This window comes from Vidua macroura, chromosome 7 (assembly GCF_024509145.1).
Source record: "Vidua macroura isolate BioBank_ID:100142 chromosome 7, ASM2450914v1, whole genome shotgun sequence".
In the NCBI taxonomy this organism is placed as follows: domain Eukaryota; kingdom Metazoa; phylum Chordata; class Aves; order Passeriformes; family Viduidae; genus Vidua; species Vidua macroura.
This window is the reverse complement of record NC_071577.1, coordinates 3,537,636-3,551,624: the sequence shown is the minus strand read 5'-3', so window position 1 is coordinate 3,551,624 and position 13,989 is coordinate 3,537,636. Positions and strand designations below refer to the sequence as shown.

General features: G+C 52.8%; 1 protein-coding gene across 2 annotated transcripts in view; it reads left to right on the top strand.

The window, feature by feature from the left end:
• Window positions 1-13,989, top strand: part of LOC128809697 (uncharacterized) — a 60,809-nt gene that overhangs the window by 36,556 nt on the left and 10,264 nt on the right. For both annotated transcript variants that reach the window (XM_053981877.1, XM_053981878.1), the window contains exon 7: window positions 50-237. In XM_053981877.1, the coding sequence (XP_053837852.1) occupies window positions 50-237 (188 nt within the window). The remainder of the gene's footprint in view (window positions 1-49; window positions 238-13,989) is intronic.

Genomic DNA, 13,989 nt, shown 5'->3' with positions numbered 1-13,989 from the left:
TCGGGCCCTGTCACACGGACACCTCAGCACTGAGCTTTGTTCTCTGCAGGCAACTGTGGTGATGTGGAAGATCCTCCAGGAGCCCTGTGTCCCACACAACGTGAAGCTGCATTTCCCCCACCTATTTGTGCATCTGCTCTTCCAAGTGTTCTTCAGCACTGAACAGATGCCAAAGAAGGTCCTTACCTTCTGGAAGGGATGCCAGGAGCAACACGGCCTTGCCACCAGCCCCAACAGGTGCTCCATCCCAGTCCTTCTGTCCCTGCCACATTGCCAGGGCCGGAGCCAGCACTGCAAGTGTGACCTGGGCTTTGCTCTGCACACAGGTTTGCAGTGTGGACCCTGAAGTCCCTGCTGTACCAAAAGCAGTACAAGGATGTGGTGATGGCAATGGAACGCAGGTGTGGCTGGGACACGCTGCTCTGTGCTGACACCCACCACTATGCCGTGGGTCTGCTGGCCAGGTGAGACCCCCTTCTCCCCGCTGCCTCTGACATTTGTGCTCTGCGCCTGGGGTGCCCCACACAGTCCCCGTGGTCGTGGGCCAGAGGGCCTCGTCACCGAGGGACTGCCAAGCAGACTGGAAAAGGCTGGGAGAGGAGGGTGCCCACAAAGAGCCACCTCCCAAATGGCCCAGGTCCCCTTGCAGGATGCTGGGGAAGACCAGAACTCTGTAGTCAATTCTGGGAGAAGTTTGTTCCAGTGGCTCACAGTCTTATGGACTTTTACTCCTGACAGGGAGATGTCCTGCATCTCCATACGCTCGTGTTTCCGGATCTTTCGCTATCTGCTCCGGCTGCTCAGCACACAGGAGCTATGCTGGGATCTGCCTGCCCTGGCCTTCCTGGTGGAGGTGAGCCCGTTGGCCAGCGCTGCCTCGCTGAGCTGCCTCCCAGCTCTCTGCCCTCTCGTAGCCACAGCTGCTTGGGACCGTGCCCACGCCCTGTGCGGTTCTGGGCTCCTGCCGGCCGGTCCCCTGTCACTGCCCTGTGCCTTTCAGGTCCTCGAGCACCTGGACTTGAGTGAACGCCATGCTGACAGAGTCCTGCAAATCTTCTCAAGGCACCTGCAGAGTGAGTGCAGGGAGAGGCGTCACCTGGCACTCAAGGGCCTTCTCAAGCTCACTGACAATCCCTTGATGGTGAGAAGGGGGCAGTGGCTGAAGCCGTGCAGGCAGCGTGGGGCTGGGGAACGCAGTTGCTTGGGCTTGGCTGTGCTTGGGGTGCTGGGGCAGCTCCTCCCAGCTCTCCTGCCTCCCGCTTCAGCTGCCTGAGTGCTTTGCCCTCTAGATCCTGTGGCAGAAGGGTGGCCTTTCACAAACTTGTGTTCTACACAGACTGAAAAAATGTGGAGCCTGACTGAAAGTCTTGTGGAGCTCCTGCGGGATGCAGATGGAGAGATTGTTAAGATAACAGTCATGGTACTCAGCTTTATAATCTTGGACAAGGACACGCCAATACCCAGCTCCTTTGCCCTGCAGCTGGCTCAGGCAGTCGTGCTACTCTTTGACCTCGTAAGGCTCTGTGCCCCCAGCCACGGCCCCTGGGTACTGCCCGGACACTTGGTGCCCTGTGGATTTGCAGGCATGCACCCAGCTGAGCCCCTCGCAGCCCATGCTGAGGTCTTCTTTTCGTCTCTTAATACAGGACAATAGCCAGGTACAGCTGCTCTCCATGCTGCTCTTCCGAACACTGCTGACTCTTCCATTGGAAAAGGAGAGAAAGACTCTGAAGTCACAAGTGTGCCACAGCCTGCTGCCACTCTTCTTCCACTGCCATGATGAGAATCAGCGTGTGGCAGAGGTGAGGACTCGTGGGCTGCTGCTGTCCCCTTGGGAGGGGGCTCGGCTGCCTCCTGCCCTGGTGCCTGGCGGGCTGCAGCCTCTTCCAGGCCTTGGCACAGGGACGCGGGTCCTGGGCCCTGGGCTGTGGGGCCATCTCCGTGTCTCTGCTGCTCTCCAGGCTTCTCGGGAAATGCTGATTCGTGTGGCCGAGTTCCTGAACAGGAGAGATATTGAGAAACTGGTGAAAAAGGAGAAACTCTGGATTTTCGCCAACTGCCTGGTAAGGACGGCCTGGAAGGCCCAGGCTCAGCCTGGAGAAGCGCCCTGGGCGCGGTGCTCAGTGTGTGGGCTGGCAGCTGTGCCCCTGCCCGCTGCTGCAGCCAGAGGCCGCGCGGGCTCTTCTCCAGGCTCCCGTGGGTCCCAGCCGGGTGCCGATGGAGCCCCGGCCTGGTGGAGCTGCGGGGCGGCACCGCGGCTCCCCGGGCAGCAGCCGGCCCTCTGCCCCCTCCAGAGCCCGGCGCCAGCGGCTGCTGGCCGGGCCTCAGGGCTGTGCGGGCAGGGGAGGCCGGGGCTGGGCGCAGGGAGCGCCCGGCCCAGGGGCTGAGCCCGCGCCAACCCTTCCCTGCTGCCGCTCTCTCCAGCTGGCAGAGGACAGGAGCCGAGCGGCCGAGCACCTGCGCCGGGCCCTGCCCTACCTGCAGAGCCCACAGGAGCCCCTGCGAGAGGCGGCCGTCAGGTTCATGGGTGAGCCAGGAGCCCGGGCTCCCTCCCCGCCCCGCCGCAGCTCGGCCCCAGCCCCGCCTGCTGCCCCGCCGGCGCCATCCGGGCCCGGCGCCGTGGAGCCCCGCCTGGCCTGGGCGCTGCTGCCGCCCTCCGGCAGCCGTGCCCTTGGGCGGCAGCGTGCGGCAAGGGCCCGGGCTGAGCCCTGCCGGGCCACGAGGCCGTGTGGCCACAGGGCTGGCAGCGCCGCTGGCAGGGAGCTGTGCCGCTGGGCCGTGACAGGCTCTGTGTTCACAGGGATGGCCGGGCGGAGCTTGAGGGGGCAGCAGGGAGAGCTCCAGCTGATCTCTGAGGGTGAGTGAGGGCAGCGGGCTGACAGCGGGGGCTGGCGGGGGCAGCTGCCATCCCTGCCCCGGCTGCAGAGGGCTCTGCTCCCTGTGCGGAGCAGGGCTGGCCTGGGCAGAGCACACAGAGATTTCAGGGACACGTGGGGGATTCGTGGCCCGCAGCTTCGGCCTGATCCTGTTGGTCCCTATTCCCTCCTGACCATGGCAAGAACTGGCTGGGATGGCCCTGGCAGGGGGCTCTCCTCGGCTCCCCGCAGATCCAGGATCTGACCGTGGCTCTGATCCTCTCTCTTTCAGCCCTTGAAGGAATGGTGAATGACATCAGCGTCAGCGTGGGAAGCCTGGCAATTCAGTCATTGTGCATCCTGAAGGCAGCAGAGCAGGCTCCCATGCCAAAGTTCCAGAGGCTGCGAGATCAGCTGCGCAGGGCATGGAAGACACGGCCTCGTCTGTCGCGGCTCGGCTGGCTGGGCTGCTGGGGCTCTGTGGAGGGCTGATCCAGGAGGCTGTCTTTCCTGGGGCCTCCTGAGCAGGCACAGATTTTATTCAAAATAGCTTTTTTCTTCATTTTGTTTTCCTTTAGTATGTAGATATTGAATGTAAATAAATATCTTGTTTTGTTTTCCTTTAGTATGTAAATATAGGATGTGTTATAATAGACAGACTCCCAGGATCTTTCTTTTGCTACCCTGGATCTGCAGGGCATAGGGGAGGAGGGGGAAAAGGGTGCTTGTGCTCAGCAAGCTTCCCCATCGTGCAGTGTTGAAGGGAAAATGGCCAGAAGCCCCCTGGCCTTTGGGGGTTGTGCTGAAGCCTTTGTGCTGCCCACAGAGCGGGTGGGCAGGGCCGGAGCCGCGGGGATCCCTGCGAGAGCGGTGCCTGGAGATGGCCACAAGGCCTGTCCCAGGCAGGAAGCGCCATCCGTGTCCTCCTGCCCGTGTGTTGCTGGCTGGATTGCTGAGGGCTCTGAGGTGCCTCTTGATGGGGCTCCCCTGGAGCTGCTGTGGGGCTGCGGCGCTGCTGCCGGGCAGGTTGGCCGGGCTGGGGGAGACCCGGAGGGGCTGGGGCAGTGAGCAGCCCTGAGCAATTGGGTGTCAGAGGCCACAAGCAGCCCCCAGGCAGCCGCCTTGTTCCTGGCACCCGGCTGCTCTGGCGCTTCCTCAGTGGGCGGTTGGAGGGACCCCCTGGAATCAGGCGTGGAACCCTGGTGCCGGCCTTTCAGGGCTGTGAGGCCAGCAGTTGTGGGGCTGGGCGTGTGCCCTCACTGTGCTGAGACTGGAGTCCCTGGCCCCTCAGCCTTAGGCACTGAGCTTGACTGCCTGCTTGCTGAGTCTTGCTGCTGTTGCCGTGGAGGATGCCAAGCTCTGTGGGTTTAGACATTATTGAGCGAGAAGAGCAGCAGCTTTGAGCCCAAGAGGGGCCACAGAAAGGCCCTCTGGGCAAAGGGCATTGCTGACATTCCCAGGGCAGGGAACACATGAGAGTGCAGAGGGCACCTTCAGAGTGTCACGCTGGCTTTGCTTTGGGCCACCTCCCTGTGTGCAGGGCTGGGTCTTTGCTTTGCTGTCGTTGGCCTTTTGGCCTCGTGCTCCTTTGGCTGCCTGCAGAGAGGGGCAGCCCTATCAGGAGGGTGAAAGGCCCTGTCTCTGACATCTCAAGGGGGAAATGGAGCTCTGCCAGCCCTCAGCCCACGCTGTGAGCAGAGCAGAGCCTTTTTCCCGCCCCAGTGGCTTTCTGCCTGCTGCAGGCCCCAGGCCAGCATGACCCACTCTCCTGGGGCTGAGTCACTGAGGGGGTGGGTGGCTGCTGCCCCTCGGTTCGCTGACAGGCTGTGAGGGTCGCTGAGTGAAAGGTGGGTGTCCCAAGCGCTGCTGAGGGGACCTGGGTCACTGAGGGACATGAGGTTCACTGAGGGGACATGCACCAGTGGCTCCTGTCCAATCAGTCTGCTGAGCTCAGGCTGAACAGGACCACTGCTGGATCTGACCGAGTGTCCTGCTTTAGGGCAGATTTGGGAGAAAACCTCCAAAAGGGGTCCCTCCAGAAAACCAACCCACACGGCCCCTCCCTCCAAGTGGTTTGTGAAAAAAATCTCCTTCTGGAGAGAAGTGGAAAAAAACCTGTTAATTTAAAGAGGCAAAACACTCCCCAGCACAAAAAAGAGAACAATACCAGATGACAAAACTCATTTGCCGCTCTGATGGGATGACAAATTCAGAAAATCTCTCCGGTGGGTGGTTGCTCTGTTCTCAGTCCCTCTGGCCCTGGGAAAGGCTGCTGCCCTGAGTAGGCCACAAAGTGTGAGCTCTCGGTGTTTCCCCGGGTCCCAGTCCGGAGCAGGTTCAAACAGTTCCAGGAAAAAGGAAAGGAAAAAAACAGTCCAGGGAAAACTTCTCTGCCTCAGCTAGCTAAACTGACTAAAAAGCAAAGGAGGGCCCTGTTCTGCCCCATCCGTGCCCAGACAACACAACAGTTCTGTGTTCCAGCAGAATGTGAAGCAGTGAGTGCAGGCTGATAACAAAACTCCGTGCTTCTTCTTCTCCCTGCCTTCGCTCTCAGAGCCAGTCTTGAAGGCACAGAATATAACATCCAGCATAAAGAGAACACACGACTGGGGATACAAGCATCATAACGTCACCCTAGGGCATTCCACCCCTTATCCCCGTCAACTTATATCCTCAACTTACTACCAAACATCATGCATTTTATTCACGTAAAAACTTCCATCTGTCCCACCCAAAAAATTACAAGCAACACCCATCATGCCCCCGTCACGTCCCCACACCAGACCACTGCATCCAGGCCCCAGACTTCAGAGCTGCAGGATTCCCCACTTTCTTTTTACATACTCCAACTCCATCTTTCACTTGCTCAGACCTTCAACACTCACACATTTCCTTCTATCTCTTGTCTGTGTGGTTTCATGTACAGACAGTGGCAGTAACATCCCGCAAACAGTGATATTTGCATCTGAGTCTCACCCCACAATCAGATCTCCCTGAGGTACACATCGTGTTGTTCCATCTCTCTGCATTATCCACCACGTGCAATCTGGTCCCTGGGCAAAGACAATGCCATGAATGAGTTTGTCTGTACTCGAGGCAGAATTGATCCACGCTGTCTTCCCTAACAAACCTCTGACATGTACCACTGGGACTTTGTCTCCTACATTCAGGGACTCAGAGCGGGCAGGACCTGCTCAGTTGGTGGAACCTCGGGTGTTAACTAACCAGGTGGCCTTTGCTAAATGCTGCTCCCAATTTTTGAAAGATCCCCCACCCAATGCTTTCATGGGTTTTGAACAGTGCATTGTAGCTCTCCACTTTGCCTGAAGCTGGTGCATGATAGGGGATACGGGACATCCACTCAGTGCCATGTTCCCTGCCCCAGGTGTTGATCAGGCTGTTCTTGAATTGAGTCCCATTGTCTGACTCAATCCTCTCAAGGGTACCATGCCTCCAAAGGACCCGCTTTTCAAAGCCCAGGATGGTGTTATGGGCAGAATTGTGAAGCACAGGCTAGGTTTCCAACCATCCCGTGGTGGCTTTTACCATGGTGAGCACGTAGCACTTGCCTTGGCGTGTCTGGGGCAGTGTGATGTAGTCAATCTGCCTGGCCTCCCCATACCTGTACTTGGACCACCACCCACCATAGCACAGGGGCTTCACTCGCTTGGCCTGCTTGATGGCAGCACATGTCTCACAGTCCTGGATAACCTGAGAAATACTGTCCATGGTTAAATCTGCCCCTCGGTCTCGTGCCCACTTACAGGTGGCATCTCTGCCCTGATGGCCTGAGGCATCCTGGGCCCATCAAGCTAGGAATAACTCTCCTTGTGTTGCCAATCCAAGTCTATCTTTGCCAACCCTATCTTTGCAGCCTGCCCTACCTGCTGATTGCTTTGGTGCTCCTCATCAGCTCTACTCTTGGGAACATGGGCATCCACGTGGACAACTTTCACAGGTAGCTTCCCTACCCGGGTAGCAATGTCTTCCCGCTCTTCAGCAGCCCAAATTGGTTTTCCTCTACGCTGCCAGTTAGCCTCTTCCCACCTCTCCAGCCCTCCCCACAGAGCATTGGCTACCATCCACGAATCAGTGTAGAGCTAGAGCTTTGGCCACTTCTCTCTTTCGGCATTGTCCAGGGCCAGTAGAAGGGCTTTGAGTACCGCAAGTTGGCTTGATCCCCCTTCTCCTTCAGTGGCCTCTGTGACCTGTCGTGTGGGGCTCCATACAGCTGCTTTCCACTTCCAATTCATCCCTACGATGCGACAGGAACGGTCAGTGAAAAGAACGTAGCGTGTTTCTTCTGCTGGCAGTTGCTTGTATGGTGCAGCTTCTTCAGCCCTTGTCACTAGTTCTTCATCTCTGACACCAAAATTTTCACATTCGGGCCAATTTGTAATTGCTTCCAAAATCCCAGGGCGATTCAGTTTACCAATACGAGCGTGCTGCGTGATGAGAGCAATCCACTTGCTCCATGTAGCACTGGTGGCATGGTGGGTGGAGGGAACCTTTCCTCTGAACATCCACCCCAGCACCGGTAGTCAGGGTGCCAGGAGGACTTGTACTTCTGTACCAATCACCTCTGAGGCGGCTTGGACTCCTTCGTAGGCAGCCAAGATTTCCTTCTCTCTTGGGGTGGAGTTGGCTTCAGACGCTCTGTAGCTTCGACTCCAAAATCCCAGTGGTGGGCATTGAGTCTCCCAAGGCACCTTCTGCCAAAGGCTCCAGGACAAACCATGGCTCCCGGCTGCAGAGTAGAGCACATTCCTCACCTCTGGTCCTGTCCTGACTGGGCCAAGGATGACTACATGAGTGATCTCCTGCTTAATCTGGGCAAAATCTTGTTGCTGCTCAGGGCCCCAGTGGAAATCTTTCTTCTTGTGGGTGACCAGGTAAAGAGGCCTCCGGATCTGACTGTACTGAGGAATATGCATTCTCCAGAAACCTATGGAGCCTAGGAAAGCTTGTGTTTCTCTCTTGTTGGTTGGAGGAGACATTGCTGCGATGTTGTTGTTGACATCCGTAGCAATCTGATGCCGTCCATCTTTCCCCTTTACTCTCAGGAACTGGATCTCACAAGATGGTCCCTTAACTTTGCTCTTTTTGATGGCAAAACCAGCTTCCAGCAGGATTCCGATGATTTTCTCTCCTTTCTCAAACATTTCTGCGGCTGTGTTCCCCCAGACAATGATGTCATCAATATACTGCAGGTGTTCTGCAGCCTCAGCCTTTTCCAGTGCAGTCTGGATCAGTCCATGGCAGATGGTGGGGCTGTGCTTCCAGCCCTGGGGCAGTCGGTTCCAGGTATACTGCACTGCCCTCCACGTGAAGGCAAACTGAGGCCTGCATTCTGCTGCCAGAGGAATGGAGAAAAAGGCATTGGCAACATCGATAGCCTTGGACTGCAGCTTCTACTGGAGCTCTAACATGTCTGGCACAGCAGTGCTCAGCCGTGGTGTCACTTCATTCCATGCACAGTAGTCCACTGTCAATCTCCATTCTCCTTCAGATTTACACACAGGCCAAATGGGGCTGTTGAAGGGTGAGTGGGTTTTGCTGATCACCCCTTGGCTCTCCAGCTCTGGCATCATCTTATGGATGGGAACCACAGCATCTCGAGTTGTTCTGTACTGTCGGCGATGCACTGTTGAAGTGGCAATTGGTACCTGTGTCTCTTCTCCCTTCAGAAGTCCCACTGTAGATGGATTCTCGGACAGTCCAGGCAAGGTGTTCAATTGCTGGACGCCCTCTGTCACTGCAGCTGCTATCCCAAATGCCCACCTGAGTCCTTTTGGAGCTTTGAAATACCCACTTTGGAGGCAATCTATGCCCAAAAGACATGGGGCCTCTGGGTCAGTCACAATAGGGTGTTTCTTCCACTCATTTCCAGTCAGGCTCACATCAGCTTCCACTAAAGGAAAATCCTGTGATCCCCCTGTCACGCCAGCAGTAGAGACAGATTCTGCCCCCGCATGTCTCGATGGGACTAATGTGCATTGCGCACCAGTATCGACCAAAGCTTTATATTCTTGTGCTTCAGATGTGCCAGGCCAAGGAATCCACACAGTCCACAAAACATGGTTTTCCCTTGCCTCTAACTGGCTGGAAGCAGGGCCCCTCTAAGCCTGGTTATCCTTCTTCCTTTGGGCACATGTCTTGGAGGTTCCTTCATGGGGATCAGACATGTCATCATCATCATCATCATCATCATCATACCTGGCAGTTCAGCTACGGGAAACTGGAGCCGCTTTCCTTTTGGTGGTGTACCATATAAACCAAAACTCAAGGACAAAGACTCTCTAACTAGTCCAAGTTAGAAAGTGGTATGTTTATTACAGAGTCACCGAAATGCGTGACCGTGCCACACAAGGATTTTTGCCTTCTAGAGGCTCACCGCCTAGTCCACACACGCCTCTTGGGATCAGGTAGTTACCCGGAGGCCATACACACTGCAGCAGCTGTCCTTCCTCTGATGGAGCTTCCCAGGACTCCAGATCTCTTGTAGGCTGCTCTCCGAATATCCTGGGGCTGTTCTTAATACCACCGATGTGAGCTGAGTCTTCCACCCACTCTTGGGATTCTCTCATTGGAAGACAAACATTTTCTGGCTGGCTTCATGGAGAGGGAGGCAAAAGAAGGCACCCTTCAGATCGAAACAGTAAACTAGGTTAATTCAGGTGTTAAACAGGTTAACAAAGTGCAGGGCTTGGCAACCACTGGCTATAAATCCTCAGTTGTTTTATGAACAGCTCTTAAATCTTGTACTGTTCAGTATGATCCATCAGGCTTTTGAACAGGTAAAAAAGGAGTATTGAACTCAAACTGACACTCTTTTCATAGCTCTGTCCATAAAAACATTTTCATTACTTGGCTAATCTCTTCTCTGTCTTCCTTCTTTAAGGGATATTGTTTAACTTTTTAACTGGTTCTTTCCCCCTTTTTAAGCTTAACTTGCACTGGGGGTGCATTCTTTGCTCTCCCTGGTATATTAGAAGGCCACACCTCAGGAGATACCTGATCCATTATTTTCCTTTACTTCCCAAATAATCTCCCTATCTTTTGTTTTCAACTGCTAGACAAACCTATAAATGCCCACTTGCTTTCCAAGGTTATATTTTGATAGTTTGCAAAAATATGCTCTTTCAGATTGGCCAAGTAGCTCCCCTTACCATGACATAATCATCTGTTATTGACATTAAGGCTTTATTTCACACTAAGTAAGTTGCCCCCATGTCTACTAAAAATCCTTTTTTTTTTTTTTTTGGTTTCCATTTTTCTCAAATAACTTGTTATTTCATTGCTCCTCATGATCAGTTGCTACTAAAATCCTTATAGCTCTCTGAGCAGCCTTTGTTTCTTTAAAATGACAAGGTGCCTCTCTCAGCCTTCTCTACTTAAATGTCTGTGTATACCACAGCTTTTTACACTGAATACAGAGAAAACAAACCCAGGGTTCACAAGGGAAACCCTTTGAACAAGAAACCTCTACCAAATTTTGTCTCCTCTGATTTGTAATTCTATCGGACATTTCAGTTACTTATTTTTACTCACTCTACCTAAACTTTGACAAAATTTTACAGTCCTTTCCTAGTTTTTTCCAGCACAATCCAATCTTCAAGTACCAAAGTGACTTTGAAGACACCAACTTTAAAATCGTTTATCTCCTGTTGTTGAGAAGACACCATGTCCCCAATCCCCACTGGCTTCCTGTTCAGTTAATTGAATTTGATCACCACCAGTGAGGGACACCCGGAAAACATATTCTGTTTCTGATTCATGTGGAAGGTGTCCGTATTCCCTTTTAAGCTTAGCTAGCTCGGTGGCAGTGTTTAGTTGTGATGGTATGTGTTTGGTTGTGATGTGAGGGTCGAGATCATCATCACTGAGATAGTTATTCTCTCTTTTAATCAAGGGTCTCAAGTGATGGCAGCAATGTTCCCCACAATTACTTGCTGCTTCAAGTTCTTGATGAGGATAGATTTGTTTAATGTGAGGAGTTTCCTTCTCCTCAAGCTCTGTAGAGGAATCAGCATGATGTGATTTCTTAACATGTTCCTCTGTTAAGGCAGCTCGCAATGCATAGATCACATTTTTTGCTTCATAGAACTGTTTTTGCAAAATTTCAACTAGATTTTGAAGGGAGTCTATTATAGCATGTTCCTCACTTCTTCGCTCAAAGCGATTTTCTGTAGCTGCCATGAGACAAGCTCCCAAAACTGAGCCTAAGATAGTTTTATTTTTGCCCAGTTGGAATTTTGTTTCATGTCGTAATGAACACACTCTATCAATAGCATTTTCTAAGTTAAACCGATTACTCTGTGCCCATTTTTCTCCTTCCGTAGAAGGTTTGGCATTGTGTTTGGCTAGAAGTGCATAAAATTCAGCTTTAATTTCAACACTAAGATTGTCACTCATTTTGTGAAGGGACCAAAACCACAACAGGGAGGTACAAACTTAAGTTCCACAAAACTACACAGCCCTCGCTGTGTCGCCCTTCGCTTCCCTGGGTGGGTGAAAGGACAATCATCTGCCTGGGAGGCTCTGCTTAGTTTCTGCAAGTTGTCCCTTCCTTCCCAGACCAGATACACACAACAACAACAAAACAACAGTGTCCCGCCTTTTGCACTAAGGGATCCTTTGTGAATTTCCAAAGACACTGTGGGTACCTTTTCACCTGCAACCCTTCTGTCTAGACAGAAATCCTGTCTGTGACACCAATTTTAACCTCACGATCCGCTTATTGTGGGGTGTCGTGATGGTTCTTTTCACCGATCCCAAAAGTGCAAAAAAGGCAAACAACAAGGGACTATCAGTTAATCACAAGAAATGCACCTTTATTAGGGGCCAAACCGGTAAATGCGATAGTGGGGATCAGAAAGGAGATAAAAGGATAGAGAAAGAGAGAGAAGAGGGGTATGGGAATAGCTACCAACACAGGCGAGATCCTCAGTGGTCCGGACGATGGGGATCCGTCTGTCGTGTCGGGGAAGTCTTCCAAGTTCTGGTGGACTCGGGGGTCCAGTTATAGTCCACAGAGGAAAGAGGGGGGAACAAGTGTAACAGTGAAAGTCCATTGTAATCGCCACGAGGGAACAAGTGAGTCCACAGAAACCACCAAAGCAAGACGAATCCAATGAAGAATAAGTCCATTGAAATTACTGAATGGCAACAGGTCATGTCATTAGTGGTCAGACCACCAATTTCCCCTCCTGCCTATAGTAGGGGTCTCAGTCCTTGGGAGGAGAGTTCTCATTCTTTCTTTGTCACGGTGGTAAGGAGGCAGATGAGGTGTCTTCAATGAAGGACCACGGGAGTCACCCCAAAAGTTCATTCTGCTTAAGGAACGGAGATCAGAAGCAGGCCGCGCATCAGGCTGTCCCGTGCTGGCTCCATGTCAGGTCTTTGCCAAGTCCTTGCCAACTCCTTGCCAAGTTCTTGTCAGGCCTTGTTCGGAACAGCGAGCATGACGGTTCAGTGGTTGCACCTGCACTGTGTCCTGTTGTAAGCCGGAAACTGCAGTGGGGGAAGGGATTCTTTCTCGTGGCAATCGGAAGGCAGAATGGAGAACGAGGGGCTTCAGACGGCCTCTTATAACATCTCCCACAACGTATCAAACGGCCTTTCCTGACCATGCATCCGCTATACAGGTCACTATTTAAAACTGTTTTAATTTTTAAACCTACCGGAGTTTTAGTAGTCAGGGGTCCTTGTCTGCTCCTGGATGAACAGTCTGGGCAGCGGAGCCCACTCTTCCAGGAACACCCTGGGGTCGCCCCAAGGGGGTCCACAACCTGGGCTGGTCTCACAGCAGAGCAGAGGCTCCTCCTGGCTGGCTCGCCAACTGAATCATTAAAACCAAAAATCACAGACAAAAACCCTCAAACTGGTCAAAGCTAGAAAGTGGTATGTTTGTGACACCGGCAGGCAGCCCCGTGGGGATGGTCCCCGAAATGCGTGACTGCGTCGCAGAAGGATTTTTGCCTTCTGTTTATTTCCCAAAATAATACATATGTGCAACCGCAGCACCTCCCATCCCCGCTTTCTATTCAAATGAGGTTATTAGTCCTTCATGCGTGCGCAGTTCTTCTCTTGAATTGGGTCGGTGGTCTCAAATTGGGCCAGTGGTGCCAGGGAGGAAGTCAGGAAGGTCTTCATCAGGTCTCTGTGACCCTCTGGCATGATCCAAGGGCCCCTGCTTCGTGATGGACTGACATAGGGTCCAGCTGCTGGGCATTGTTCTACTGGTTTCAAGAGGTTCCTGTTCACTTTCTCCACTTCCTTCTACAAATGAGCTTGTAATAGAACAATTAGCTTTAGCTTAAGCATCTAATAATCATTAACCTATCGTTGGTGTATCTAACTTCAATATGAATTGGTTCTAACCATCAGCTGAAATCTTAACCCTTTAAAATCAGGATTCACAGGCAGATCCAATTCTAGTGCCAAGTTAGAGCGTATCAATACCCCCGGCTAGATAAACATGCACAGCCCAACATCCCCAGGGCCGCTCCTCCCATTCCCCCACTGGAAGGGAAGAGGCAGAGCCAGCCCCACCCTCTGTGGGATCCCAGGTGGAGCTGACACCTCTCCTGATATCCCCCAAGCCGTGGAAGGCCCAGGCTAGGAAACAGGGACATTTCCTGGCACAAATGACCACGAGATATCCCCATCACCATGAGCCACCCCCCAAGACAAGGCGCAAGTAACCCTCTGAAAGCCCAGAACAAAGGGTCTCTCACACTGCAATATACTCCAGCAATGATCCCGAATCCATCCTGCTATGGATATAAGGCAAGGATGTCTGGGTTTCAGAACCCCCTGTGACAACTGAACAACAGGTAAAACGTCTGGCTTGCCAAGCACTCAAAAGTATAGACATTAACTTTACTAACAGTATATGGTTTCAACTATTACCTACCAGAAGCTGTGTTACAAAGCCTACACGTCAACTTTTCTCCAACACCAACTGAAACGAACATTACCATGCTCCAAAAACTGTTGGAACATCCTGGCCTGCACAAAGTGCTACAACAGCAGAAGAAGAAAAGTCAGAAGACACTGATCAGTGTCCATCAGAATACAGAAAAGGCACGTCATGTCCTAGAAGAAATGAAGAGGGATGGAGAGTCACGGG